General features: G+C 43.7%; 1 protein-coding gene across 2 annotated transcripts in view; it reads left to right on the top strand.

Annotated features, from left to right (window-relative positions):
- CLNK (cytokine dependent hematopoietic cell linker) overlaps positions 1–25782 on the top strand; it is a 160674-nt gene that overhangs the window by 94751 nt on the left and 40141 nt on the right. For both annotated transcript variants that reach the window (XM_019716570.3, XM_019716571.3), the window contains exons 4-8: positions 236–264; positions 9469–9506; positions 11936–12077; positions 13292–13398; positions 19273–19318. In XM_019716570.3, coding sequence (XP_019572129.3) covers positions 236–264; positions 9469–9506; positions 11936–12077; positions 13292–13398; positions 19273–19318 — 362 coding nt within the window. The remainder of the gene's footprint in view (positions 1–235; positions 265–9468; positions 9507–11935; positions 12078–13291; positions 13399–19272; positions 19319–25782) is intronic.

Raw genomic sequence — 25782 nt, forward strand, 5'->3', positions numbered from 1 at the left:
GTGCAAGGAGATTTGCCCAACTTGGCGTCGATTGTTATTTACTTCGAAGTGCGTTGTTCTATTTTCTATAGTCTCTGTCACGAGATGTTACTTTCGGTCTAGAACAGTACAAACGTTAAGAAATGGTTCCATAGGTTGATCCGTGAAGTGGCCTTTGAGGACCGCCCACCCCTTTCCAGGAGGTCCGTGAACTACGCGCAGCTGACACTCACCCTGGTTCTCTTTTCTGCCCTAGGTCATGGCCTCGAATCAATAGTGCCACAGGTGAGTCAGGGGCCCTCAGTCCCCTAGCGGGTGGGAATGTCGGCACAGACCTGTTGGACTCTTCCTGTCATTGTTTTCTCTCTTTCCTTCGATAAACCCCCAGGCCTGTTAGAAATGACATGAGCTACTTATGGTGTTTCCCTCTGGTCACTGCAGCATACAGCCTGGCCTGTGACTTCCACAAGTGCTGGAAGCTGGCAGACCAGGTGGGAATCCTGGTCTCCACCTGTTAGCCTGGGATGAAGCACAGATCCCTGGGGCCTGGGTCCCTTCATCTGCACAATGGGTAGAAGTCTGCCTAAGTGCCAGTGTCGTGATTACTCAATAGTGTTCGTCCGACTGGACTCTACATGATGGGTCCCCCAAAAAAAAATACGTGTTGAGTGGATGAATAGGTCAGAAAGCACATTTTGTGCTTCTCCTGCCTTTCTTGTCAGAGCCTGGCACTGGGCATTTCGTTGTAGGCCCTTCAGGTGTGACTAAGAGGCCGTACTATTCATCTTGGAGCATTACTATTCCAAGGAGAGTCCCATAGAATTTCCCTAGAAAGCTGGTGGCTAGACAGGATGACCAGAATGAGACAGAAAAAGAGAAATGGACAAGAGGAAGTGTGCAAGGCTGTGATAGAACCACAGGGTGTAATGTAATCAGCAAATGAATTCAAATCCAACCGCCCGCGTTGGAGCATTAAACCAGCACCAGCGTGTCTCCCAAAGCAGTGAGGAGAATGGCGGAAAGGAAAGTAAAAATTGCAAGTGTGAATCGAAATCAGAAACGAGCACCAGGTCTAATCCCTCCTAGGGAACACGTTTTAATCAAGCTTCCCGGTCAGGTCCCAACAAAGGTTGTGTTCTCTCAAGATAGATGCTTCCAAATTGTACTAGAATCTTTGCTCTCCAATACACCGGCTCCACCAGCCTGCCACCTCTCATCCCATCCCACCATTCACTTCGCATCCTGTAGAAAATTCTAAAGGGGGTGGTTCCCAGGAACGAAGTTCCTAATCTGATGCCGTGCGTGGCTGGTGAATTATAAACCACAGGACCTCACTTTCCACCTGTGTTAAGGTAGAGAGAAACTGACAGCTTTCCATTTCACTCACAGCATTTTAGAGACATAAGCAGGTAAAAGAAAACAAATCAAACCCCCCAAAAAAGTCCGCTGAGGTACAGCTGCCCAGGCCTGCCCACACACACTCAAGTCTAAAATACTGCCAAACATACTCAGCAGCAAACCACACCACCGCCTTTGCACGTTTACAAGTGTCTATTCGACTCCAGCAGAGCTGATATAATTAAGGATGCACATGATTGACGCAAGAGGCTGCTCACCACAGTGAAAGTTGTAACATTCCTAGATACTGCAATTTTTTTTTGCCAAGGGATTAGTTGAAAATACGGTGGGGCATCCATGAGAATACTATGTAGCCATTAAAAATAATGACGTGGAAGCAGATTCACAGGCATGGATGTGTTACATGCTGCTCTATGAGAGAGCGGGCAGGAAAAGTGTGCACACGGTGTGGTCCTCCGTACGTAGACTGCAGCGCCTGGGTGTGTGTGCGTGAGTGATCTGGCTGTGCTCAAACATTTACAGAGGTTGTCTTGGTATGAGGACATCATGGGGGTTTTTATTTATTCATTTATTTTTGCTTATCTGTATCTTATACTTTACACTAAAAACAATCTATCTAGCTATATTTTATATGCTAAAAACAATGTATAAACATATATATATATATATATATATATATATATATATATATATATACACATATATATATATACACACACACATTCCAAGCCTGGAGAAGATAGCCACGTATTCAAACTTGACAACCTGACAATATCAATACCTTCTGTGAGGCTGGTGTATAGAGAACAGTGTCATACTTTTCCATGAAATAAACTCAGTTTTTCTCCTTCCACTGAATAAAGAATGAAACTGGAGCAGACATTCCTATTTTAAAAGTGGGTTCTTCTGTCTTAAGTTACCATATACAATTAACAATTCAGGCAATGATATATATTGGTTGATTCAATTAACCAGACAAGAACTTTTATTTTTGTCCTGAGACATTTGTTTTGTTTTGGTTTTGTTTGTTTGTTTGTTTTTAGTTTTCTCAGAAAAGAGGTCTTGAAGGTTGGTTTTTCCCACTTTTAAAAGAAAAATTAATAAGGACTTTATAGAACTAGAGGGAGGAAAGGTTGGTACGGAATATGTGAGCAGCTGATGCTCCCTGCTGGCCCTTTCTAGACATTGCAACGCCTGCATTAATTGAGCAGAGGCTGGTTCTCCCCCTAGAAGTTGGGGAAATTGGTGAACAGAAACAGATTGAAAAATTGACAGTTGAATTGCTGGGCAAAAGTGTTCACCCAAATCTTGTCAGCACAAGTCAGAATTTCAAATCATTCAAGGCTGGTAAACTCAAGGATTAAGAATTATCTTAAAAATGCAGTGCATACCAGAATCACAACAGTTAAAACCTCATGTTCTCAGGCCCACCCTGGGGTTTATGCTTTGACAGGCCTATAGCGAGACCCAAGAATCCTTACCTTTTACAAGATCATTTCAATTCAGGCAGTTTTAAGATGGTCTTTTGAGAATTACTGGCTGAAGCAAAAAAAGGAAAACTATCAAGACGGCTCCCAAGAAGCTGCTCTTCTGTCAATTATCAGAATGATGACTGTCTCAGAATATTTCGTCTGAATTCTCGGAGATTCCCCAAGAAAAGGATGGGAGGCAGCTGCCTGACTTCTCACCACTCATTCGTATATCCTTCCATTTAATTCAAGCAATTAGTGGTGGTTCTTCATGTGACAGATACTACAACCAGCCTTGGACACGATTGTTGTTGTTTTTTAAGGACATGAGGATGGAGGGTCCTGGGGACTCTGCTAGTCTGACATTCTAAGACCGTGCTTTACAGGTGAGAGAACTAGGAACTGGAGAAGGGAACTGAATTTCCAAGGGCCACCCAGGGAGAACATTAAGCCTGTTCTCCCAGCTCACTAAGTGCTTCCCATGTAGCTATTTCTGTGAGTTTGGACTATCTGTGCTTAGAATTTATAACTCATAATCTTCACACATCAGGAGACTGAGGTTCCGTGAATAATACCATAATGCCCACCTAGATAGCTGAGCTGGTAGATAGATAGGTGATAGATAGATAGATGATAGATAGATAGATAGATAGATAGATAGATAGATAGATAGATAGATAGATAGATAGATGATAGATAGATATGAAAGAGGACAGATGACAGATGTACTATATAATAATACAATAGCTATATCTAAGATACATACGTTATATGTGTGTGTGTATTCTATCTCTCTATATCTATTTATGGCTTTTTGTCTCTTTTCCTTCCTACTTCCCTCTTTTCTTCTCTCTTCTTTCTCTTCTTCCCAAATAGTAGTTATATTGTCAAGGCTCATAGGCCATCATAATCCTTTACTCAGAGATAGTACAAATGAAAATCAAGTTCGTTCCTTCCCTTCCTATAGCCATGGATTGATGCCACACTGAAGATGGTCTAAAGTTAGGGACGTGCCAGGGTTCAGGGTGTGGACTCCCCTATTTCTCATCATAGTGAGACGGAGGTCAGGTCGATGCTGCCTGTCCCCAAATAGCTTCAATTTCCTGAAAGATGAAAATGAAGAGATTTAGTACAGTGTAGAGAAGAGAACCCAGGGCTGAGAGTCTGGATCCCGGAATCTATCTGAGTGCTGCTTTTCTCAGGACACCAGCACGTCCTAGGACTCGAAAAGGAGAGAAACTGGAAAGAAACTAACAAATACAGAGTCCCTCGTTTGTGCTTGACATTTTATAAACTTCTGTAACTTAGCCACAGGGAAACGATTTTATTATATTCAGGTATAGGCAAACAGAGCCCAAGAGAAGTTAGAGAACTTGTAAAGACTCGGTAAACCCCAAATCCATCACAATACACTTGGTGTTGTGTGCCAAATATTTTTGGCTTCACTGTTTTCCATCTTTAAAATGAGAGGGTCAACAAGATGCTGGCGGACACTGAGCCCCTGAGCCTCCCAGCTGGGAGGGACCCCAGCTTGAAGAACCCTTGTGAAGGAGTGACAGATGCTTGTCAAGAGTTGCATGTTGAAAAAGCACATTTTGCTTTCAAATGAGCAGAAAATAATGAACAAATTCCTACCATAGATCTGAAAGCAGTGAGTACTAAGGATCTGGATTGAGTGGAAAAGATTTGGTCATGAAGTTGAACTTGAAAAGACATGAAACAGAACTCAGCAATTCGTTAGTGGGGCACTGAGTCAGGGAGTTTCTTTTCTTTAAACTTCTCAACAGCTGTTTGGTAGACACCATTATTCCCATGTACAAGTTAATATTAGTTAACCGAGGCTTATGAGCTTGCCTGAGGTCCCATTGCCGTAAAGTGATATTGCCACAGAGTTGAACCTAGAATTTCTCATTTGGCTTCCATGAAATACATATTTATGGATTTGATCAAAGGGTCCGCTATGTTATGGGTGAACTCCAAAGCTAATAAAACATGAAAGGCTGCAAGACATTTTAATACATTGCGTACGGATCACGAGAATCTTCACGAGGGATTTAAACCCCGCCATACGCAACGTGTTAAAAAAGAAATCACTTTAAAAAATAACCACGGTAGATGTTTATTTTTTTCTCATGTAAGTCAAGTCCAGAGGTAAGCTGTCCAAGGCGGTTTGGTGGCTCTATTCCTTGAGAGCTCCCACTCTTCCTGTCTCCCTCCCTCCCTTGTATTGGCCTCAATCCCATTGCCCAAAATAGTGACATCATGTTCCAGGCCACAGGAGAGAGAGACGAAGGGAAGAAAAGGAAAGAATAAACAGCACACAACAATTTCTCTTAAGAAAGTTTCCTGGAAGTCATGAGTTGACTTTTCACCTCTTCCATTGACCAAAACTTGGGCTCAAGGAAGATTAGGACGTGTAATAAGTATTTACTCTAAGCAGCCGTGTACCCAGCTAACTGTCAGGGGTTCTAGTACTGAGAAGAAAGGGGAAGTGGGGGGGGGGGGACACAGTTGTCCCTGGAGTGTTTCCCGATGGTCAATGGGATTCACTGGCTTCTTGCTTTTCTCCGTATGTTCATGAGTAAGCCCAGCTGGCAGCTTCTGGAGTTGGAGGCAACCCCAACCTGCCCCCCACCCCAGACCACTCTCCCTATCCCCTCCCTCAGAATTCTTGTGAAGAAATGAAAATGGAAGTTGATTTTGCTTGGAGAATTTGTTTGAATGTGAGCATCTCATGGCAACAGTGCTTGGGGCTCGGCCAGCTGCCCTGGCCCCGCACAGGTAGGAAGTGGACCGTAGATGAGGCACTGACGTCCACGGAAGTGTTTACAAGTGAAAATAGCAAGAGCGTCTCCAACTTCATCTAACTGACGTGGCCCACCATCTAATGGAAAGGAGTCTGAGCTTCTAAGTCAGTAATTCTCAGACGTCAGTGCGAATGGCTACCACTGTAGAGCTTATGTAGAGAGCAGCTGGTTTGTACTGGAGCCCCGGGTTTTCTGTATCTCCCTTTTTTTTTCCAGCACCCAAGATGAAAATGGTCAGGGGACCTTAATTTGATGGGCGTTGGCCATACGCCTTTGTCATACCCCTGTGGGCATGAGAAGAGGTGGCCAAGGTGATGGCCGAAAGCTGGGGTGATTGCTTTCTGCCAGTCAGGAAAGCCCCTGAGCTTTACAGGACACACATTTATTTTCACTGCCCTCTTAAAAATCACGTGCAAGGGAATGTTGTCTTTTCTAAAAAGACGCTTCCTTGAGGGGCACGCAGAAGTCAGTTGTTCCCTGGAGCTGCCTGGTGTCAGTGGGTGATGAACGACCCTCCACAGACATGATGTGAGCATAAGTCTTCCAGACGGTGACATGAGAAGCAACTTCCTTCATCTTTTTAGAAAATGGCTTTCTGAGATGCCAACCTAGCTTTTGGCTCCAGGAAGACTCAAAGACCTGGAAGCATTTGCGGGGGCAGGAGGGAATGGTGCCACTTTGGTGGGGACTGGGGCCCAGCAAGAGGAAGTGTCAAACTCAAGTTCACTCAGCAAGGGAGGAGATCGGGTTCTACTTGAAGTTCTCTTGTTAGTTCCCAATTCTGGGGTGTTTCCACTGGACCGCTCACTCTAGCAGACTATTCATTTACTGTACACTTGCCATGCCCTGGGTTACAGGAGCAAACAAGAGCCTGAAATCCTGCCACTGCCTCGGGGAGGCGCTCACCTGAGTCCATAACTATGTATTTATTGCCTTGCTTGGTTCCTACATGCTACAGAGCAACTCAAAAGGACGTGTGAATCAGGGGTGGCCAACACCTATAATGCATAAACTACAAATGTTAGTAGTTTAATAAAATAAAGGTTTATCTCTTTCCCACATCACAATCCAATGTGGGTTAAAGGAGGTCTTTGTCCAAACACTCATTTGGGATTCACGCGCCTTTCATCCAGTGGCTTCCATTATTCCTAAGGGCCTATGGGTCCTCTGTCTCTGGCCAGCCACCGAGGCAAAAACGAGAGCATGGAGGGTCAAGTGGGCTGCCCTGCAGTGGGGTCCATCACGCCCACCACATCCCAGCAGCCATAACGCCAAGCTGTGGCTGCCCAGTGCAAGGAGTGCTGGGACATGTATGCCAGCCGAGCGCCCACAGGAAGAAGAAATGGGGTTGGGGAGCACACAGCATTCTCGTTGCCAGGCCAGGAGCTTGAGGGAGTGAGGACCAGGACCAGAGAGTAGCTCCTTAATTTTCACCTAAGATTAGTAGTCAGAGATGGTGGCACGTAAGATATGATCTGACGGATGGAAAGGGCCCAGGCAAGGGCAGAGCTGAGGAAAGACTGTTCTAGACTGAGGAACGGCACATGCAAACTCTCTGAGGTAGAAGGAGCCGGGTGTCCTGGAGAGACTGGAAAGGAGGCTGACGTGGCTGGACTTCCGAGGTGAGGAAGAAACTGGAAAGACATAAGATTGGGAAGGAGGCAGGAGCCCGGCGGTGTGGGGCTCTGGGGCCGCAGCAGAGGATCTGGGCTGTATCTCACGGGCCATGAGTAACAGGCACTGATTTACAGGTTTAAAACGCTGCTTTTAAAACTACATTTCCAAAACTCTGCCTTGCCATTCACACAGAAAGGTACTGTGGGAACCAGAGGTAGGAGACAATTCCTTTCCCAAAGGTGGACAGTGTATGTTCACAACAAAGAAGTAATCGGGTGCTGCCTGTTTTTATGTAAGTGTCAGTGAGTGAGCGAGACAGAAAACGAGTGTCCTAACAATTCAGAGATATTGAAATAGCCCAGAGTGAGCAGAGTGACGTGCCAGGAGGCTCTCCAAGGACAGCGTTTGGGAAGCAAACTGGGGCTGGGGGGATGGGAGGGAGGCAGGGAGGGACTCTGGGGGGACCAACACGAAGACCCAGAAGTGACACGTGGCCTGTCTGGGGACTCCAGGAGTCTCAGGCAGCATTGCTGGCCTTTGCTGAAAGAAGAGACCCCGCACTCTCCCACGGGAGGTTGGTATAATGAGCACACTCAGCGAGCACAGCCTCCTGGAATGAAATCACACTGAGCCCTGAGTTAGACAGCGGGCTTGCTTTCCGAGATGACCGGGGCCACAGCAGATCCCCAGGACACCTGCGATCACTTCAGGGCCAGCGGGTGTTTGATGGGTGACCTTATCGTTTCACTCAATTCATGAGAGGATGCAAAGTGCTCCTCTGAAGGGCCCACCAACCTGTGGGCTTCTCTGCCAGGGATCTCAGCAGGGCTGATCATGCTGGGACAGGCAGGTGTCATTAGTGCCCCAGGGTGGTGATGGCTGCTGGCTGGGCTGGGACTGGTGGTGGTGTGGGGCGGCGGGGCGGGGGGGGGGGGGGGGGGGATACAGGGATACAGGATTCTGCATCTCCCAGCAAATCTCCTCAAGGAGATTAGCTTTGGCTGTTTAACACGTCTCCAGCCACTGGTCCCAGGCATGCTCCAGACAGCTGTGTTTTCACTGAGCCCAACTTTCCTTAATTTACACGTTGCACTTGTGTAAGAGACTTGGGAGAGCTGACACAGAGTCACAGCTCTGAATTTCATATTTTGGGATGGTAAGAGAATTCAGGGGGAAAGGACAAAAGTTTTAGAAAATCCTGAAGCCAGACCAAGACGCAGAAAGGCGTATCATACCATGGTCCTCCGCCCTCCCCGGGTGCAGGCCAGACATTTGCCCTGAGACTCTAGGCAGCCAAATGAGGAGGGGAAATATAATCTCTCATGGGATTGTGTTTTCCATTAAATCGAGGCAAACTCATTGCTAAGACACACACAGCTTCTGGTCCTGAGACCTGCTGGGAACTTCTCACATATGTGCTAATAAAGAGAACGTGATAAGAGCATAATGTTCCTCCATGCAGACTAACAGCATGAAACTGTAGTGCAATTTAGGAAAATTAAGTCTATGAGGAAGCAAGAAAGCAAACAAAACAAAAGCCCTGCAGGTCATGTGAACCATCCTTTGGTGGTTTTGCAGAATCTGAGGGTAAAAGGGAAAACACACAAACACCTAACACCAAGTGCCCTAGATGACCTTCAGGCAATCTGTCATAAAACAAGTCCAAAGGAGGGAGAGACATGTTGAGAAGCTTCAACTAAACAACATTCACTCAACAAACACCTACCAAGCACTCATCCGGTGGATACTGAGCCACGTGCCTGGAGGTGGGATAGAATAATGATAGAGGAATGTCCCTGCCTTCAAAATACTTACATACAGTCAAGGAGACAGACATAGGGACAGAATGTATGGACAGATAATTGAAATACAGTATATTGGCCACAAGCAGGGGAGGGGTGGGGACTTAAACCTCTCCATTGGGTGAGATGCTGCTGAGTCATGACTGGCGAGGTGCAATTGATGGTGGGGGGAGGGCTCCTCTCACAAGTTCCTCTTAGGGTGAGAATGTTAACCTGCTGGGGAAAGAGTGAGCCTTCCTAGTCCTTTGTCCTTTGCCACTGCTCCTGGTTTAAAGGGCACCAGATAGAAAGAGAAGTATAGAAATATGCACTTCATTTTGAGCAATTTCAGTCAAGAAAAATTAATTGAAACGAGCATCAGATTTCTGGGGAAAAACAGAGGCCCAGCTGAATTCAATGTTTTGCATTAACATTTTGTTCTGTTTTTGTTGGCAGGCCAGTACCAGACTATCAATGAGCCTCTCCTGGATTGCGTAAGTCAACCTATTTCCTCCATCTTTGATATTTACAAAACAAATGGCTTTTTTCAAGGTCTTGGTGAATTAAAAACAAAGAAAAAAATTTCCCAAATGGTATAATTTCCTGGCAGGGGAAATTGTATTTCAATTCATGAGTATAAAACTGTATCGCAATTCCTTAGCTATAAAATGGAGATAAAAATTAATTTACCTGCTCATTGCAAAAATTGAATAAGGTGAAAATTCCAACATACAGTGCTTGCAAGTGTGCAATAAGAAAAGCACTTCCTAACGCTTGTGGTGAAATGTTAAAGTGGAACAAACTTTCTGGAAAGCAATTTCATAATATTAACTAATCAAGAGAAAAATATCCATTTCCTTTGGCCCAATAATTTTATGGTTTGGAATTTAAACTAAGGAGCTAACCTAAAATTTGAATTAATATTTAAACATACTCATTTATATTTTATAATAATAAATCTTAAGTGGAAACACACTGGAATCATGCTGTTCAATAATAGAAAAATAGTTGAATATATTATAATATATTCATATTATGAAGCCATTAATATTTACAAAGAATTTCAATGACTTAAGAAAATTTGTAACAGAACTCAAATATCTAATGTTTATAAATATTTTTATTGTTAAATTGTATATCTGTATAATTTAAATAGTTTTAACTGACATCTATGGATGGAAGATGGAATAGATTGGATGTCTAGATGATAGATAGATAGATAGATAGATAGATAGATAGATAGATAGATAGATAGATAGATAGATAGATAGAATCTGCCTGTAATATCACTGGTTCTTTCCTGTTTGAAAGACTTCTTTAAGAATCTAATTGAGCTATGGCTCTTCACCCCAGGACACACACACTGGACTTTTAGTTAAGAACCCCTGAGATGGATAGTAGATAGGTTAACAGAAAAATAGAGGTAACTTGTTATAATTAATACAAAACGCCATCTCTTTCTCTTTCTGGAATGAAAGAAACTAAAATATTTATATTCAGTCCTAGGAGCAAGGTTCGCAGTGTCTGGTGTAGATTCTCCTCAGACCGGGCACGGTGGTTATTGCTCCTCCTGGTGTCCCTAACACGCCCTGCCCCCATGAAATCTAGAAAGGCTACTAGAGGAAAACAGAACTCTGTTGTCACATCCCCAGTTCTTCCAGTAAGTCTGAGACTTTCCCAAAGAGTCTGCACTTGTGTGGTTGCCATAACAGTGTGTAAATGGTGCCCTTGCCACAAGTGTCCATCTGTCAAGTCCCCAAAGGAGTCACATGCCTGTGGCTCCAGCTCACAATTCACTTGTGTGCAATTCTGAAGGAGAGCAGCACGGCCACCATCCCATCCCCCCTTTGCCAGGTCAACTGGGACACCTCCCACCAGCTTTGCTTTGCCCCAGCACTCTGCTCTACGGATACTGAGCACAGCACAGGCAGATGCCAAAGTAGAACCTTGATGTACATTTCACTCAGTGACTCTCTGAACACAACCACGTAAAATAGGCTTAGCCATCTCCAACTTACAGGTTGAGCGTCTGAGTCAAGGAGGTGCAGTAACCTCCCCAAGGTCATAAAGTGGGTCCACAGTTAAGATCTAGGATGGGGTGACTCCATCCTGGTTCCATGCTGCCTCCCAGCAAGCCAATCTCACCTGGTTTCCCACCCAAGAACTCCCAGCCTGAGCCCTGCTTTCCTCCTGAGACCAGGGAGGCGGGGCTTCATGGCTGCAGGGCCCAGTTGTTGGGGGCACAGCATCCATGTGGCCAGGCAAATGGCCCTACTCCAACCTTGTGCCCAACGACTAGACCTCTTTCCTTTGAGTCACCAAGCTCTCCCCTTCTACGCTATGATGACGATTACATCTCTTGTGGATGGGTACCCACTCCCAGCGTTCAGACTCAGAGCTCATTACTGGTATAGCATAGAAATACAGCTGAGATTTGCATAGGGATCATGTATCCTGCCACCTTGCTAAATTGTTTATTCGTTCTAATGGGTTTTAGGTTTTTTTTTAGTGGGTTCCTTGCCATGTCACCTACAAATAGGTCCCATATACAAGATCGTGTCACCTACAGATAGGTCCCCTTTCTGCTTCTGAGGACGTACAGGATTACATGGGCCTGCTCACGTAATCCGGGATGATGTCCTGATTTCAAGAGCTGCTAATAGCAACCTTAACTACATCAGCAATGTCCCTACACAAGGGCACCTAGAGAATTATTTGACTGAATGACAAAGGATGGAAACATTTGGAGACATCTTTAGAATTCTGCCTATGGTGAGAATGTAACTGCCCCGGACCTCAGACTCCTCAATCTTTAATTCCCAGTTAGGAGAATACATATCGCTCCCTACCTAGCACTGTAGTCTGTAATTTTTATCATCACTGTGCCTTTCTTTGACTCTCTCGAATGGTCCCTCCTGCTTAGGAAAGGAACTTCGCTGCAGCCCTGGATGGAGCAGAAGGCCACAGGGATGACCATTACGAAGACCCCGAGCTTCCTGTGGCAGAGGCGTGGCGATCAAAGAAAATCCTACCAGCCAGGCCGATAAAGGAATCTGAATATGCGGGTAAAGGCTGGGGTCTAGAACCTGAAAATGCACGCCCCTGCTGCAATATTGCACCGTAATTAAAGCTGCAGACGCTGAATGAAATAACTCTCGGTTCAAGTCCTGCCTCCATGGCTTTCCAGATGTGTGACCTCGAACAAGGCTCTAAAACTCATTTTCCCTATCTGAAAATCAGGTTCATAATAACAGAACTTACTCCAGAGTTCTTTTGAAGATGCCATGTGTGATGTATGTTGAGCTCCCACCAGAAGACTTGGTACAGATTCAGAGCTCTGCATCTGTTGGTTGTTCTTATCACGGCGCTCTTCCCAAGTCCTAGGGATAACGGGTGAACATGGCAGAGGGTGGACAGGCAGAGATACGGAAAACATTCAGCCAAGGTTTGCATGGAAGGGAGCAGAGTGAAGGGGAAGACTTTTTAACTCGCTTGATTCGTTTTGCAGGGAGCCAGCATATGAGTAGTACTACAACATGGCATCAAAGCTCAACTTTTTAAGCGTAAGGAAGACCTAAGTCCACACCCACCTTTGCCTCTTTCTAACTGGGGCACATCAGCAGCTTCAGCAAGCTCTGTGAACCTCAGACACAGCACACTGCTGTAAGAGAAAGCAGGAGACGTGTGACTTCTGAGGGCCTCGCCTACTGAAATGAGTCTACCAACGTTCATTTGGAGAGAATCACCTTGTAAAGAAGGTTGATATTCCTTTGTGCATTCACTCAGCGAGCATTTACTGAGTGTCTACCATGTGCCAGTTATCATATTAGGATTGACCAAGGGACACAAAGATAAACGAAGCATAATCCATGCTCTCAGGCAGAGCAGAATCTAGTGGCAGAAACAGAAAGATCCACAGATAAATATAATAGAACATGTTACGTGTATAACATACAATGGTGGGTGTGGGTGGGAGGGATCTAGAAAGATTTTCAAAGGGCATGACGCAGCCCAAGCCTTGAAGGATGAGTAGAATTTCCCAGTGGACGAGAAAGCATGTTCAAGTTCAGACGTTGCCGTTCACGTCGTGTGTGGACAAAGAGGAGTGATGTCTCCCCTTCAAGCCTCGGGCTCCTCCTCTGAGCAGTGGTAGTAGAATTGTGTGCCTCATGCTTTTGTTGTGGTGATTCAGTGAGTTTGCAGACGTGCAAATGTTTGGTAAATTGTAATGTGCTGAGTCCATGGAAGGTATGACTTTCGATTTTTTCTCGTTTCACAGATACGCGCTATTTCACGGCTATAGTGGACCCTCCCCTTTCCTTCAATGCCAAGACTTCTATCCCCAAGGAGAGGCCAACCTGGAACACGTGCATGAGGCTGGAAGAAGTGAGTAAAGGTTTGACCTTGTGAACCAAACAGGTGTGGGACACTTCCTATCAGCCAGGAGCTGGCCCACCTCTCATTCCCGAGGCACCTTGTTAGGTAATGAGCCGGTCAAGCTCAGTGAGGTGCAGGGAGGGCAGACACATACTGCTGGTGGGACCGCACTCCTGTGGAAGAGAAAGGAGAACCAGCATTTACTGAGGATTTTCTGTGAGCATCAGGCTTTCACATGCGTCTCATCCAAAGCTCATCCCAATCTTCTCCACAGGCAGAATTCAAACTCAGATAATTTTGATAACATACGATTTGGCCCAGAGTCTAGACTCAACATTGGCAACTCCTAGCTGGTTGGTAATAAGTAAGTCACACAACCTCTCTGAGTCTGTCTGTGACCTCATCGACAAAACAGAAATAAAAATCCCTGCCATGCTTCCTTCGAAGGCTGTCTAGAGACTACAAAGATAATCTTATGAAGCTGTCTTGTAAATGCAAATGCTCTAAACACATATATAGAATTTTATTTTTAATAACACTTTTGCTAATGTTTTATTTTCTTCATGCATAAATGCATAAAATACAAATCAATGACCCCTGGGGTTGGTGCATTTCCTGTCAGTATTTCCTAAGCAGATATATTTCATACAAGGGAGTTCTGGCTGTATTGTATACCTGGTTTTCTTTTCACGTTATATTCTGGTTATAAAACAATTCTCCATGTGATAAGCATGAATAAGCATAAACTTTATAAATATATCATACCCCATTATGGAATTTTTAATTATTTGACTTAACCATTGAGTGAAAACATTTTTCCTCTTTTCATTATTTTATATTAGTTTTAGGTGTACAGTAAAGTGGTTAGACAGTTATATAATTTATGCAGTGATCCCCCCAATTAGTCGAGTACGCACCTGGCACTATACAGTTATTACAATATTATTGACTCTATTCTCTATGCTGTACTTTACATCAAGTGAAAACATTTTAAAGGCTTCTGGCACATATCGAGAAGTTTCTTTCCTCAGAAATTATTTCAGTTTATTTGCCCAGAAAGCCCGATATGGGAGAGTGCACCTCACAGAACCAAAACTATTACTTTTTTTAATCATTTTTTTAAAGTGATTTCACTGTCCTTTTTAATTTGTACCATATTTGTTAGTGAGTGTGAGCAGGCTTTTGAATATTTATAGCACATTCTTCCTTGTGCATTATTTTTTCACATTGTTTATCTATTAAACTTGAGGGTTTCTGCTAATACTGGTAAGAAAAGGAAACTATAAATTTTACCAAACAATGTCATTTACACAGAACACATCCCATAGAGATTAGGAGAGCAAGATGAGAGATGAAATATTGAACACTTCCTCTTTACACAGGCACCAAGCTAAACATTTTAATCATTCACTCAACAAATTCATTCAAAAAACATGTAGCGTCGAATGCCTGCCATGGACCAGTCACAATTATAGTCCCTGCTCCCATGAAACGTACATACTAGTGGGAGGAGATGGTGATAAATAAGTAAATAAAAGATAGATAAATAATATGTCAAGCAATAATACAAGCAGGGTAAGAGAAGTCAGGGAAGGTTTTTCTGAGTAGAGACTAGAATGAATGAATGACATTTAATCCTTAAAATAACCTTGCAAGATGAGCAGTCGAATCCCCGTGTTACCAGCTCCATCTTGTGAGCGCTGTCCCTTGGGGCCAGCTGCTTACCTTCTCTGAGGCCTTATTGCCTTAGCTCTGAAATCTCGTAGCTGTTATGATAATACGTACTGTGCCTGGCACAAAGCCACCATCGATAGAGGACATGTCCCGGGGGAGGAGGACTCTTTTAGTCCCAGCACCTAGCAGGGTGCTCTTACATAAGAGGTTCTCAATATCTACCGGTGAAATGGATGAAATGAACCAAACAAATTCTCGGTCATTCTAACTAAGTTGGGAAATAGGAATAGCTGTTTAATAGGAAAAGAGACCCAGTCTTTCCCCAGTCTGACTTCTAGTCGAGTACCTGGAACCCTTTTTCAGTCCTTCAAACTTCTCATGTGAATATCTGCTACCATCACCAAGATCGGCAACTGGGACAGCCCCACAGGGGGCTGTGTGACAGGGATGAGGACATTTCGGGGCACTCCTCACTAGAACATAACTCATATCCAGGGAACAGTCAGAATTTTAGAGCAATTGGATCAGCAGCTGAGGACACAAGTTCTGCCCTGGTTATAAAGGAGCAGAGAATACTGACCTAAAAAGTTGAACTTTCCTTTCCTTAAAAATCACTGATTAACTCCCCTTTATGTGTAAGTTAACTTTCATAGGAAGTGTAACATAATTCTCATTTGAGTTTTTAAAATAACTATGCCAGAATTTAAACCTCCATTCTTATTATTTTATATTCCTCCATGTTATCTTTGTAACTTTGGTTACAAAAAAAAAAAAAAAAAAATGTCTTCCTCTAGCTAGACCACTTTGCCAGTGGAACTATAATCTTAACATATTAAGTCAAGTGAAATCATGTGAGAAAAAGAATATGAGAGGCAAGAGCACAATTTTGGCCAGCAGGGAAATTGTCTTATAAATTAAATAAGGAGTGGGCCTCAATTCAGATAAAGAGGGAGTCTTACTTTCATAATCAATGTTTGAATAACCAACTTTTTATGGTAAGCAGATTATATTTTTCACTCTACCCTTATTCTCGGGAGTAAATTCTTATTAGTTCTGTGCGTTTCTGTTGAGATCAAACTATCTGTGAAATGGATTTTCAGTAATCCTTACAGAGGCCAGTTTTTATCTGGTTGGTTCCCACTGTCGTAATGCACGGCCATTTTTCCATGTATTGAGCACTTACTGTATACCAAGCACCGTGCTCAGCAGTGGATAGAAAAGAGGAGCCGGGCCCACAGTAATGGATGAGGCCCAGCCTGGCAGTTTCAGTGTAACAGGAAGTGCTCAGACAGGTGTGCCCAGGGTACAGCGAGAGCACCGAGCTCCATCCCTTAGCTCAGCCGGAGGCTTTTGAGAAGACTTCTGAAGGAAGCCGTGCAAAGCAGTGTGACACTAGTAACACATGGCATCCTAATCAGTGGTTCTCATCGGGGGAGGATTTTGCCGTAGGGGACATTTGGCCATGTCTGGAGGCATTTTCGGTTGTCAGGACTGAGGGGAGGAGTGCTACTGACATCTAGTGCATGGGGGACAAGGATGCCACCACACATACCACAGTGCACAGGCAGCCCCCCTGCAAAGAGTTATCTGGCCCCAACTCTCAATAGTGCCGAAATTGAGAAGCTGTGTGTAAATTAAAACTGTGTCATCATGTGTTGTAATAAGTTGTAAACTCGGGCCTCTGAGCATGTGTGAGTCCTCCAAGCTCTTATTCCTCTTTGTTCCCTCATAATCCAGCATTGTTACAGGTATACAGTAGACACTAATACATATTTATTTGATAGCAAATGGGAGTGGCCCAGGGGAGGTGCAGGAAGGTCCATTGTCCCAGGATCTTATATTCACACCCTCAGAGGGCACCTACCGCTGGGGAGAGGCAAAGAAACCCTCTCATGCAAAAGACCCACCAAACACAGGGATGAGAGAGAACTCTGCTTCCGGGACCAGGCTAGCGATGGGGCATGGGCAAGCGCATGGAGAGAGACCCCCTCTGCGGGGCAGGCACAGAGGGAAGGCAGAAAGCTGAGGGTGCAGCAAGAACACTGAAAAAACTGTCCAGCACACCCAGACCCCGCAGGGTCACCCTGGAGGAACTGGAAGCTGACAGTGCAATGAAAGAAGCCATAGCAACGACAAAGTCAGAACCACACTCACCTCCTGGCCAGACTGACCAGCAGCTGAGTCACACTCTTTCCAGACATAAATACTGTGGCTCAATGTTCCACAGAGGAAAAGAGGTGGACATTGAACTTCAGAAGATAAGAGGTAACGGGGTTCAATGACCCCCTCTACACATCCCCCTTAGCCACCTCAGCTGGGAGCCATTACAGAGTAACAGTAATTCCCCATCCTAATCAGGGGTCTCTAGCAACATAGGAGATAGGTTAGACCTATACATATGTACACGCCATATATACATGTAAATAAAACAGTGATTATAGAAGCTAAGTCCCACAGTCTGCCAACCGAGAGCGGGGGACCCAGGAAAGCCAGTGGTGGAAGGGCCAGTCTGAGCCCAAAGGTCTGAGAACCAAAGCCGATGATGTAAATCTCAGTGGAGGGCAGAAGACCCAAGTCCCAGTTCTGTCAGGCAGAGAGATCAAATCCTTTCCTCGGCTGTGTTCTTTCCACCCCTGGGTGGATTGGATGATGACCCCCACCTTGGGGAGGGCATCGCGCTCTCCTCTGTCTTCTGATTCAAATGCTGATTCATCTGGAAGCACCCTCACAGACACACCCCGAATTAATGTTTAATCAACTACTGGGCCCCCTGTGGCCCTGTCAAGTTGACACATAAAATGGACCATCATAGACCCTGATACTGATGGAGGTTAAAGGCTTTCAAAGGCTGTGGGCACCATTGTGACATGTTCATCTCCCCCCTCATATCTTGCAATTGTGCCCCCTTGATAGTTCCCCAGTGTCTGTAATAACATTAATAATGACCGCTAACCATTATTTAGCTTACGTTGTGCCACTCCACTGCTCTCCAAGGCACATTTGTGTGGTATGTCTCAGGTAATCCTCCCTCCCCCATGAGGGATCAGTACTTTTGTTACCTCCGTTTCACAGATGAAGAAACTGAGGCTCTAAGGGCTAAGTGGCCTGCAGCGTCTCACAGCCGGCACGTGATGGAGGTGAAATCCCAACCCAACCCAGCGAGGCCACACTCTGATCTGCCTGATCGATGGCTTTCGGGGTTCTTGATCATGTCTATTGATCTTTTTTTTTTTTTTTTTAGGGAACAGGACTTTATTGGGGAACAGTGTGTACTTCCAGGACTTTTTTTTTCCAAGTCAAGTTGTTGTCCTTTCAATCTTAGTTGTGGAGGGTGTCGTTCAGCTTCAAGTTGTTGTCCTTTCAGTCTTAGTTGTGGAGGGCGCAGCTCAGCTCCAGGTCCAGTTGCCGTTGTTAGTTGCAGGGGGCACAGCCCACCATCCCATGCGGGAATCGAACCCGCAACCTTGTGGTTGAGAGGATGTGCTCCAACCAACTGAGCCATCCGGGAGGCAGCTCAGTTCAAGGTGCCGTGTTCAATCTTAGTTGCAGGGGGCACTGCCCACCATCCCATGCGGGAATCGAACCCGCAACCTTGTGGTTGAGAGGATGTGCTCCAACCAACTGAGCCATCCGGGAGGCAGCTCAGTTCAAGGTGCCGTGTTCAATCTTAGTTGCAGGGGGCACTGCCCACCATCCCTTGCCAGACTCGAGGAGTTGAACCGGCAACCTTGTGGTTGAGAGCCCACTGGCCCATGTGGGAATCGAACCAGCAGCCTTCGGGGTTAGGCACACGGAGCTCTAACCGCCTGAGCTACCGGGCCGGCCCTGTCTATTGATCTTCATAGTAACTCAGTGAGGTGAATTGATTAGGCATTTTACGTATCGTAAAGATGAAAAATCTAAGGCTCGTAATATGCTAAATGCCTTTGCAAAGTTACACAGCAACAAGAGACAGGATGGGATCTCAAACCCAAGTCTTTTTCTGCCCAATACACCCAAGGCCACCACTCTTGTCACTGGCACAGCAGCACACATATTTACACATACTAATTGCCAAACATACACATCTGGTGATTTCTAAGAATGATGAGACCAGGGGACTTACACCTTTATCTTCAGAATCTAACCATACAGAGTAGTAGGACATTAGATGGTATCATATTTTAAGTCACAGTTTAAGAGATAATGGTGCCCCATTATCTTCTACAGGTGGACAAATCCATGCCAAAGGACATCAGAAGCCCACCCATTAAAGGTAAAGTCAAGTCACAAAGTGTGACATATAACTCTTTGCTTCCAAAATCTTCTTGCATTTTTGTTTGTGGTCACAGATTTTCTTAAACAAAGTGATACACTGAATTATCCTTTGCGAAATAACTAATTTTAGAAAGACTCTCACATATCTTACGCCTTTTTATCACCTTACCTTATTAATGAAGAAATTGATTGTAAAAACTCATTCTGTGTTGTGCAATTTCGAAAGGAAATTGTTCTAAAACATGGATTGCATTAAATGTATAACTAAGTTATTTCTCTATGCGTACCCCCAGTAAAATCACAAAAATATAGAAATCTAATTTTAACATGTTGATTAATTAATATGAAAACAGATTTTAAAGCTTTAGGCAAAGCAACTCAATTTGGAGATGAGGATACAGGTAGGAGGCAGAAAGGAAACAATCAATTTTAGTGGTGCTAGAAGCACAAACAGAGGACAGCCAAAGAAATTTAATTGGATCGTATCCATTATCGCTTCTCTCATTATTTTCCCCTGTGCCCCCATCTTCTCTTTCAATGTGAATTTGGAAAAGATGGCAATCCTATGATTTACATGTCCCAATAATATAAATATATCAAAATCACCTTTAATGTTCCTAATGCTAATCCTATAACATATTACTAGCACTGCATTTTCTTTAATGGGAAAGTGTAACAGTTAGAGTCCTAACAGGAACAGATGTCACATTTCAATTAGGATAATTTAAGGAAATTTATTCACAAAGGAACCATTTACTAAGGACTGTGGGGAGCAGGGGAAGAAGCGATGGTCAGAACTGGAGATAAAAGCAGTGGTTCTAGGACCCCCTGGGCACAAAGCGATGAGGGGACAGTTGCTGAAAACCAGAAGAAGCTCACCACCTTCAGAGGAGCAGTGACCATTGGCCGAGGGTCACCACCAGCCCAAGTGGACCTCACAAGGTAGAAGCCACAGGAATATACGCCCAACTCCCTCTGATCTCCTCCTGGGATGTGCCAATGGCTGCATCCAACCAGAAACCGGAGGACAGGACAGTCCCTATGTGGTCCATACTGGTGGGTCCCCCAGATTGGAGAGTGGGATGGGGAGGAGGGTGGGGCTGGAAAAGCAAAGAAAAGACATCCACAACAGGAAACACAGTGGAAAGAGCAATGAGAGAACCTAAAACCCAAGCTCTGCCATTCCCTAGCTGTGTGACCTTAAGTAAGTCACCTACCCCATCTGAGTCATATTTCCTCTTTAAAATTTGAAGTGAGCAGGGCTCTTATGACTATTCAATTCAGTCGCATTAGTGAAGGCAAGAAGGATGCTGCAAGCTAGAAACAATAGTGTTCCCTAGTGCATCTGTCCTCTCCGTCCTGCGTAGCTTCACACACCCCTATCTTCCGTCCAGCCCATTCCTAAACCCCCCAAAAGCAGGGGAGCTTTCATATCAGTGCTTCTTTAGTCCTTAAAAGTAGCAATGACTAACGTACACAGCACTTGGTTGAGAGTTCTTCTCCGTTAACTGATGTACTTTACCCCTTAGAAACACCAGATGAATTACGTAGGGAAAGTATTTTCATGCCTTTTGACAGAGAGATGCCAGACCAGACCACAATTGTGTGATCTACAAATGTCCTAGGTCATAATAGGACGCTCATAGGTGTTCCCTGAGAAATGCGTTCTGGGAGGAAACCAGACAGGAAATGGACTTCGTAATTCCCCTTTTATTTTACAGTTCACTGTAGGCATCCACCTTTACTTCTTTGATTGCAGGAGCTTCTTTGGCTATTATTCTACCTATTGATATGTCTGTTAAACTATTAAGACAGTTCCGATCCCAATTTCAATGTGTGTTTGGGGTGGGGGGGCTCCCTTTCACCACCAGCGGGTGGACTGAAAGTTCCAAACTTCTAATCACCTGGGTGGCTCCACAAGCAAGCAACCCCCAACCTTAGGTGTGCTCTAAAACTCGCCTTATTAACATAACAAAAGACACCTTTATTGCTCTCTTCACTTAAGAAATTCCTAGGGATTTAAGAGAGTTCTGTGCCAGAAACAGGGACAAAGACCAAATATACACATATATTTCTTATTATAAATCACAATATCACAATTATCCATCCATATATTTATATATACCACATTTCATCTCACAAAGATACAGGAGTAGTTCACAAAATATTGCATAGTAAAATAGAAGAAAATTAAAATAATCACAGGAAAAAATCTAGATAGACTATATGACAAAGATTCAAGATCCTCAGGCACACATCACTACATGCTATTAAAATTAAGATATTAATTTGCCTCTGAGTTTCCCAGTAGTCTAAGCAAAAAGGGGATCATGCTTCTTTATGCGATATTCATTGCCCATAACCAAAAAAGCAAACCAACTCCTCAAGGGGAGCAACAAAGACCTATTTTTCAGAGTTAGTGCTGTCAATTTTATAGGGGTTGTTGGCTGATATATGGGTTCCATGGCTACAAAATATGACTATTTTTTAAAAGTAGACCTCAGTGTAAACTGAGGCCATAACTACAGAGGGGACCTCAGTGAAAGCAAGGCTCATAGATGTTTAGGCTTGTAGGGGAAGGGGGAGTTTGTATGGAAAATTTCAGTAAGAATTATTTTCTTTACATCTTCCTACACTTCCATAATTGATGGTTTTCCATTACCACCCAGATCTCTAAGGTACTATACAGAAAAGAAGTTGAAAGGGGGGAAATTAATATGAATGCCCCCGTTTTTAGGATCAGGCATCTTGCTGAAAAATGTTTAAATGATTTATGTGTTTATTACAAACTTCTGTGTTTTTGATGCAAACAGATTCTCAGATAATTTATTCATTCTCACAAAATGTCATAGAAAAACATATTGGGTGGTTCAGTAATGGCAGGATTTTATGGTGGTATTTTTCATCAAGTTGAGCAGTTATAGATTTATGTTAATGTACATTTCATGTCATTTTTCTTGTAATCATATTCTGACATTATCTGAAAACCATCAGATTTCAAGAACTTATCTTCCCTGAAGCTTGACTTTATTTTCATTCCTAAAAATGAATAAAAGTTTTACTTGGGGGCAAAGTATATGAGTAGTATAACTTGTTTGTGATGAACCATTAGCATTAACCACAGATTCAGGAGAAATCGTCTTTTCAGATAGAATAGCTATAATATTCAAATGTAGTGAGGCTTATCTTCTTAATGCTGAGAATAAGGGGGCTAAAATGAATTTCTCTTTGCCGTAAACCAAGCACAAACTCTAAACCAATTTCCTCTGAAGTGACAAGCATACGATATACAAGAATGAATTTATAACGGAATACAACGAACTATCCAAGAAAAAAGAGAATTATACAGAGTGACTGAACATGTACATCCAGAAACACAAGCTCGGTTGAAAAGAAGCAAAACAGAATTCCTCATAATGCCATCAAAAGACCTTTCTACTAGTAGGCTTTTTTGATGAATTTAGATGCCAAGGAAATTAGAATCAGAGATGACATTAAATTTCACTCGTTCAACTCCCTCCCTCAGTTTATGCAAGGTCTAGCAAGAGAAGTGGCTTGCTCAAGGTCACCAAGCAAATCGTCAGACCCAAGAACCCAGTGTTTTGTCAACAATGGCAATGTTTCCAGAGTTTTACGGTGTGTGCTAGTATCTCAAATTTATTCTGCTAACTCCCTCTCCTAGTCTCTGATAGCTCACTCATCTGCAGGAGGAAAGGTTCAGAAGACATGAATTGATGGGTGATACTGCCCCCTAGTGGCAGAAAAAGGCAACACAAAACATCTTTCAAATGATGGAATTTGGCATCTTACACATTATATCCCTAACACAAATAACAAGCCTGAGGCCACAGAGATGATCAGAAATAAATTTAAGGTTACTCGCCTACCATTTTAGATTCAAATTTATTCGCAACACAACCCAGGGCTCAAAAGCAACAGAGGTATTGATACAATCAGTATTCAGTTCAAAGTTAATGTTATAAATTTCGTGAAATCACTCGTTAATGAGACTACAGGGCAGTATTTTGTTTCGCCACTACACAGAGAAAATAATAAAGCTCACAGAAAAGGAAAGGCATCTGGTAGCTACTTGGTATAGCAAATACGTTTTCCAACAGAGAAATCTAAAGTAGCCACAAATAGAGTTAAAAACAAGGCAGTTACAACACTGTATGATAACTGCCAGGGTAGAAAGTCACTTTACACATTTTTAAGTTTAAAATAACTTTGTGCCAGGACACTGAGTCACATAGGACCTTGGACCATGGGGAGCCCACAGTCGGGGCAGCTCTATATTAAGTGTGTGGGAATTCAAAAAAGTGCAGGAAGCCTTTGCAGAGCAAGGGACATTGGAGTGAGGTGTGAGATGGTGACCTCGGGAGAAGTTAAGCATTATTTCTGATGCTCGGATGTGGCTAAAATGTGGTTATATGAATGTTAGACTTGGGAACAAGGAGCCTTGGGTTCAAACCCCAACTGTATCCCTTTCCAAATATGAAATCTACAAGTCTCTTCTGTCTGCAAGTTCAGCTTTCCATCTCTATAAAATGGAGGTGACAGCACCTGCGTCACAAGGGACTTGTCTGTTTTAAAGGTGATAAACACAAAAATCTATAGCAGTATTGACACATGGTGGAACCTCGGCAAAGGGACATTGAATTAATGATTCCCAGAATTTCTCCTTCTCTTTTACCATCTGCCATTCTCCCAACACTGGAACGTCTTCCTGACCCTCTCTGTAGGCTGAAATCATCTCATGCTCTACCTAGCTTGGTGTTTACCATACAAAATAAATCTGTTGCAGGTAAATATTAAGATAGGCTAGACTCATTCACAAAACCACCGTTTATTAGACATTGTTTTCCCTACAGCAAATGCACAGCACTTCGTCCAGCACTTGGTGAATGCATAGTAGATATTTATTAAATTAACTCTGAAACGTAGCTCATTTTAATAGCGTGTTAGATAAGCATTGCCGGGAGTCACAGGACCACCCAGAGACAAGCCTATGGCCCTCAGTCACACAGTCCCATAAGGTGGGGACCTATGAAGGGGCGAGTCAAGTAGCCTGGGTTGCCTCTGGCCTCGTCTCTGCTCTGCTTTTAAATTTAGGCAAATCATATTCCCTCATTGGGCCTTAAGAGCCGACCTGTAGAAATACAGTGGGATGCAATGGTCTGTAGCATTTTGCGAATCCGTGAATGTGGTTCATACACACAAATCTGTTCACCCCACTGCCGTCTCATCCCCCTTCAGTCTTAGTCCTTCAGTATACCCTGAGTACCCAGCTTTCCTCCATTCCCTGAGACACCCAGGCCAGCGGAAAAGACATGTCCTGTCCCCAAGCTTGTTTTGGAAAGATGTTTCTATCCCACAGAACCTCTCTAACCCCAGCATGAAGCTGCTGGAGACACGTTCCAGTACAGGATCCAAAAAATTATACTTTCTGGCCATACTAGAAGTGCTGTTAAAGCAGGTGGGCCCCTCCCACATCCTTGACTTTGCCTAAATTTATCCTCCCCTTTCAACCCAAAGACTGGTGTCAGCAATTTGTTGTTGGCATTAATTTCTGAAAGTTCAACAGACTTGGAGAGTTTTCTCAAATGGGCCTTGCCAAATATACATTAGCCACTTGGGTCATAAGTTGCTTATTACTCTTCCATAATCAGTCATCAGGAAACAAAATCCCGATGGCTCCCTTTCCAATATCGTAAAACTCTTAGATATAATAAATACGGTGACAGAGGCCAAGTTTGATACATTTTTGTCCCGAGTCTATTTCTCTAATTACAGAAGAGTACACTGATGGTCTGTGTCTGAAAGTGTGGATTTTCATGATCATATTTCATAGTTAAAGGGCATTGCATATATTTAACACAAATGGAATGGTAGCTAAGTGAAAAAGAAGCATTGTTTTATTTAATTCTGACCATCCAAGGAGCTACACTTTGTTACTTGCATTTTACAGACATGGATGGACACTGAAGCTCAGATGTTTAAATAACTTGTCCAAAGTTAGTAAGTAACAGAGGTGACATCAGAGCCCAACTTGAAAGACTACACGGACCCCACTTGTGACCGCTCTGTTGCGCCATGGTCCCTTCCAGCAGGAAATGAGTTCTCGTATCTGACCACATGTACTCTTTCAACCATTTAAATCACAGATGAGGACGCAAAGCTCAGAGAGGCCAAACAGTTTGTGTTAAGTCAGCCATCTCATTAGTAGTCACGCCAAAGACATATCACAATCAGTGGTAAATGTTTAATGACTGGATCTCTGAAAACAATGTGTAGGAACAGCTTTGGAGGACTGATGCTACTCAACTTCAAAGCTCACTATAAATCTGTAATAATCAAGACAGTGGCAGTGGGGGGCAGCAAGATGGCTCAGTTGGTTAGAACGTGAGCTCTCAACAACAAGGTTGTCAGTTCAATTCCTCATGGGATGGTGGGCTGCACCCC

The sequence above is a fragment of the Rhinolophus sinicus genome, chromosome 1 (genome assembly GCF_057876585.1).
Source record: "Rhinolophus sinicus isolate RSI-liver-muscle chromosome 1, RSI-T2T, whole genome shotgun sequence".
Lineage (NCBI taxonomy): Eukaryota > Metazoa > Chordata > Mammalia > Chiroptera > Rhinolophidae > Rhinolophus > Rhinolophus sinicus.